This window comes from Loa loa (genome assembly GCF_000183805.2).
Source record: "Loa loa unplaced genomic scaffold supercont3.107, whole genome shotgun sequence".
Taxonomy (NCBI): domain Eukaryota; kingdom Metazoa; phylum Nematoda; class Chromadorea; order Rhabditida; family Onchocercidae; genus Loa; species Loa loa.
Window position 1 is genome coordinate 178,069 of NW_018108287.1, and position 5,698 is coordinate 183,766.

Genomic DNA, 5,698 nt, shown 5'->3' on the forward strand with positions numbered 1-5,698 from the left:
ATATATATATATATATATATATATATATATATATATATATATATATATATATATATATATATATATATATATATATATATATATATATAAACAAACCAATGATTAAGTGATGATGATATCAAAATTGCATTTGCTGACAACGAAGGAAATTCTTACTATTATGACTATTAGGGAAATATTCAATTCATTTAATATACCTATTCCGACTATTAGGAAAATATTCAATTCATTTAATATACCTCAGCTTCCAAATGTGATTTGCCGAAAGCAACTCCGGTTGGTTGTAAAACCTGAACAACTGCGCTTCCAAAATGAGCACTATTCTGTGCATCCTGTGCAATTACCTCAGTCCTACCGAGATTCCCAGTCAGCAGAATCCCACTCGAATCTACTGAAGCGACATCTGGATTCATACTTGACCATGTAAACGATCCTGTACCACCTCGTGCCTGAAAAAAAAAAAGGATAACGAATTCTGTCATCTATAATAAAGATAACACTGACACTACAGTGACATCAGAATCATAATATTTAAAGAAATATTAATAAAAACAGACCAAAAGTTTCTTAGAATGGATCCTTTTGGCATCGATGTATGGAAAGGCAACGTATGGCGGTATCACTTCAATCGGCTTTGATATCACTGCAGTTATTTCATTCTTTACCGATGACGACATCCTTAACTCTCCTTCCTGTAAAACAGGAAATTTCAATGCACTATTTTCACGATCTTTATATTCAATTAAAACATCCATAAATCAGAACGGGATACGAAAATGAACTGATATTCATGATAAAAGCTGTAATGTTTTGCTTGATATTTGAAAGTACCCGAAAATATCAAACAATCTAACCGAACTCATAACCGATATGAATGCTGCTCGCAGTTTCGTAGTTCCACTCTTTATAGCTTTCACATTAAAATACGATCCATTGCGTGATTTACTGATCACTTTGAAGTACTCGTCAGGTATAACACTTTCGAAAACTGCATTCTGCAAGGTATATTATCAAAAGCTATATGCAGAAAACAAAGAATATATCGAGGAAAAAAAAGATCCTCTATACGGCAAAATACAAAATTTATAAATAACCTCCGGGATATATATGGTATTACTATCAGCATCAGTCACAACAAAAGAAATATCATATTCGTGTCCTATCTCCAGGTACCATAAATCGCCGCTAATTCTGATATATAAACTAGATGGTTCAACAACATGAATCCGAGCAGATGGAGGTTTTAGGGCATTTAATGATTTCACGTCTGAAAAATGAAGAAATTGTATTTGTGTTTCATCTTATAAACAAAGAAGCCTAAATAGAAGAAATTCGTCCAGCTGTGAAGTATTTCAAAAGTGGACTGAATAGGTCATCCTTCAGAATTAAAGATAAATTATTTCTGTATCCCATGACATTCCTAGAATCAATAAAACAAGTGAAGAAGTCTAAATAAAATAGCACATATTGCAAATGAACCAAAGACTAAGTTAAAGGTTTGTTATGTGTGACAATGACAATTCAAAACAAGATAACAAATTCCATTTTGTTTCAAAAGAGAAAATCTAACTTTCGTCAATCAACAATATTTCGGTCGTTCCGTAACTTACGGCTGTGACCATAGACGATGATGGATTTAACGAACAAATTTCTACATCCTTGACCGATAATTGATATTGTCTTGATGGTAATTGTATTGCTGCAACATATAAACATATAAGTATTCGATAAAAGATAAATATCGATTCGAAATATATCACGAATTCATAAAATAAGGAGAGTAAGCTATAAACGAGTGAGAACAAAAGCCTTACCTTCTGTACCGCTCTGTTTAATTATTTCTGCAGTGTAGTGTACACGTGATCCAAGCGGAAGAAATATATCTTGAGAAGGTATTAGCAAAAGATTCGCAACTACTATGAAATCCACGTTTTGAGGCTCCACATCCTTGAAGAATAATCAATGGTTGTCCGGAAACACTACATGTAAACGAACCATTTTAGCTAAATTGATATAACATAGACAATATCATGAAAGAGAAGACAACAAACCTTAAAATGCGGTTCAACTAGCTTCACTTTCAAAATAGCAGCACCCGTAGATATACCCTCAACTAATATCACATGGCCTGGAAATATGGAAACATCAGAAGACATTTACATTGGAAATTTATTATCCTTTCAGTAATATGTTTTTCGTTCTATCAATATCCATTAGTATGAAAAATATTTCTCTATTTGACAAAACGATACAAAACGATTTTAAACGTGAAACATAGATCCACTTGTAAGGATAGCATTGCCCATCAAATAATAGTTAAGTCATCAAATAAATACATCTGGTATAAATGAAATAATCCGTGCTTTTTTATTCAATACCGTCTTTCTTTCAACTTAATATATTAAGAAGAAAACTGGGGACAAAAACTAACCGCGTTTTTTATTTTCTTCCAGCAAACGCACGCCATCAGGCGCTTCATATTTTGACTGCGAAAAGGGTACAATTCGGAGAGGTTTCTCGGATAAAGATGATGACTCCAGATGCCATTCAAACGGAATCTTTCCGAGACTAGTGAACATATCACCTATAGATTGTTTAACCAAATTCTTACAGTTAAATGCCTTATTTAGGAAACGGATATTTAGGAAAATTAGAATAAAGGACAATCTATAGTATTTAACCTTAAAACAAGTTACTATATCGCAAACATATATACCCTCTCGAACTTCCTTCTTCCTAAATCGTTACTTGTCAAGAACAATATCATACAACTCCAACAAATCCTTATTATAACCCCTTGCTAGAAATTAAGACAATATCACACCTACCAAGCACAAAGCAGTAATCTAAGATTTTTAGAGCAAAATAAACCATCCTGTTTACCAAAACCTCTTACTGAAAGCGCTTGAAAATCTAATCAGTGTAAGAAATGCTTACCAAAAGTTAGGTAGCATATTTTTTCTTTTCTAGTTCCAGTTTACTTTAAATAAAGAATTTAGAAATGACAATCAATTAATTACCAACCTTCAGCATTGTATGCTTGCACAACAATTTTTGCTGGTGATGCATCCAGAAACAGGACTTTCGTAGTAGTTGCAACTGATATGCTTCGTATAACGTCAACTGTCACACCACAGCTCAAAACTACACCAGCATCTGAAAAAAAACAAGGATTTATGGCAAAGTCTTCATGAAATTTCGTAGCTAACATTGTGAATTCAGCAAATAGAACGCTTCCATCAATATACAAAATTTTTGGTTATTCACAAAGATTTGACAGTTTATTTTTTGTAAAAAGTCATTTTAATTGGGAAGTTCAGAAATTAGAATGACAGTCTAGAAAAGCAGACGGAACTGACAAAATCTATGGTGAAAAACAGAATATGAAAAACAGAAAAGAACCGTGATTAAGATTAATGAAATTTCTAACAGCAACCGAATTTGGAAGGCTGTAAACATAAATCTCAATATCACCAGAACTAAATTCGAACCCTCTCTCAGTTTCTGCTTGATTTCTCGAATTTAGTTTATAAGTTGAGTAAGTATAACCTTTATCTTCAGCAAAAACAACCGCCATCTGCTCCTCAGCATACTTCGAAGTTGCTGTAATTTGAGCTTTTGCTGAACATCCTTTCGTTCCTATTGGATTCACTACTTTTACTGATACAGTATCCGGTCGAGTTGAACGCCTAGAATAGTCACTTTTTGACTATTTCGAGATGTTTATTAACAAAAAAACAGCATTAGTCATCCCAGATTCTCAACTGAAACAAAATAGAAAACTCTTCTAAGTCTATGATCATTTGATTTGATATGTCTAATATGTGCTCTAGTATTCACCTTCTTTGACGAATCTGAAGAACCTAACTGGATAATTTCGTAAAATATGCTATGGTATATACGTACCATGTAAAGCATCCATTAGCCGGATCACTGACGACTAGATCAAAGGTCACTTGGACATTGGGATGATAAGGCAACAGCACCCGTGGTACATTTAACCGGTAACCCTCTGTCAGTAGTATTGCGTACCATAATAGCAACCGAAGCAAAAAACAGCGAAATCCAGACATTTACCTGGAAAATACACATAAGCACTAATGATATGATATCCTACTCTAACTTTGTGTAATTGTCGATTAAACAAGCGCAAATTTTAAATAATATCCCATCACAACATTCCAGGTGGTGAAACTGAAATAGGCGAACATCCCTCCATGTCATTGAATTGTCGCACTTCTAAGTGATCTCAACGAAAACGGTTCAGATGTTCAATTCATTATTAACCATCAGGACAGACTGATTTCAGTATCGAGAATGGAAAGGTCAGAATCCCGTATCGCCAAGTTGTGGTTCATTCAGTAGCTCAGGTTAACAATGACTATTAATGAAATACTATATTGAAAATATCTTCTCCTCTTCCTCTATTTCCTTCATCGCCTCAAATAAACTAATCGACCAACAAACCAATTGAGAATTTAGAAAAAAGAAAGAAAAAACAAAATTTTGTCAATTTAATTTCTTTACGATATGAAAAATATCTTTATGAGATTAAAAAAAGACTAACATTTTCAAGAATCAAAAAAAAGGAAAACAATAAAAAAGAAATTTTTGCAATACTCGATTAATGTACGATTTAACTGGACAAGAAAAATAAGTGTAAGAAAAAGAAAGAAAAAAGTGGTGCGAATTTTTTTTTCGGAAAGAACTAAATTAATCAATGTAGTATCATCGAATATATGAAATTTAAAATTACAGGAATAAAACTTCAAACAAAAGACAATAAAATTGCAGGGATTCATAACTGGTAGTGGAAAAATCTAAAATTTATGGGAACATTCAATTTATTTTATTTTTTTATTTTTTGAACAAAATGATGGACAGGTTATAGGATTGAAGAGGTTTACAAAAAGGGTCCACAGGGACCTGAAAACCTTAATTTTGAAATCTAACAATTTGAGAAGACGACAATGCTTGTAATTTGAAATTCGAACCTAATCCTTTCACAGCCGAACCGTGAAACACCCAGGGCTCCGGTCTGTTTAGTGATCCAGGCTGAACTGATATACTTGGCCATTGTTTCATTTGTGGCTCCTGGGTTTTGCGCTAGGGGTTCTGGTGTCGGGACTTTTGAGAATATAATTGAAATTAAAACAGTAACTGTGAGGTTGGATTAAGAGATAATTTAAAATTTGTCATCAGACAAAATGACATGCTTGGTTAAATAATGTAGTAAATGTGTAATGAGTAACTGGAAATGATGAAAAATAGAAGGCAAGAAGTACTTGCAAAGATATTAAATAATTTTAAGCGAAATAATGTGTAATAATAAGGAGATAGAATATTTGAAAAGGAAACAATCAATTTGTAGTTTGTAATTATCTTTAATTAATTTATGATAACCTTTAATCTTCATTATATATATATTTTTAAAAATCAGCAATTTAATGCGGACTCATTGGTTCACAAGAAAAAAATATGCATTTTCCATTGTTATTAATAAATTATTTCACTTTTCCCGAGCATTAAAATTTTCAAATTTCTCTTGTTAAATGAACATGAAATTCAGTTTTTAATTTCTTTATATTTTCACAATTATTAATAGTAATGGAATAATTAATTGATCACTGTTATGCTGTTGTTTAAAATTAATGATAATAATAATAATAATAATAAGTAATAATAATAATAATAATAA

General features: G+C 32.1%; 1 protein-coding gene across 1 annotated transcript in view; it reads right to left on the reverse strand.

The window, feature by feature from the left end:
- Positions 1–4,073, reverse strand: part of LOAG_17647 (nuclear pore complex protein 12) — a gene marked incomplete at its 5' end in the record, with an annotated part of 13,705 nt that extends 9,632 nt beyond the window's left edge. Inside the window, 11 exons of the mRNA XM_020450309.1 lie at positions 240–449; positions 558–692; positions 855–995; positions 1,095–1,267; positions 1,571–1,699; positions 1,815–1,947; positions 2,052–2,128; positions 2,432–2,584; positions 3,025–3,156; positions 3,550–3,689; positions 3,907–4,073. Coding sequence (XP_020306035.1) covers positions 240–449; positions 558–692; positions 855–995; positions 1,095–1,267; positions 1,571–1,699; positions 1,815–1,947; positions 2,052–2,128; positions 2,432–2,584; positions 3,025–3,156; positions 3,550–3,689; positions 3,907–4,073 — 1,590 coding nt within the window. The remainder of the gene's footprint in view (positions 1–239; positions 450–557; positions 693–854; positions 996–1,094; positions 1,268–1,570; positions 1,700–1,814; positions 1,948–2,051; positions 2,129–2,431; positions 2,585–3,024; positions 3,157–3,549; positions 3,690–3,906) is intronic.
- Between the last annotated feature and the right edge of the window lie 1,625 nt (positions 4,074–5,698).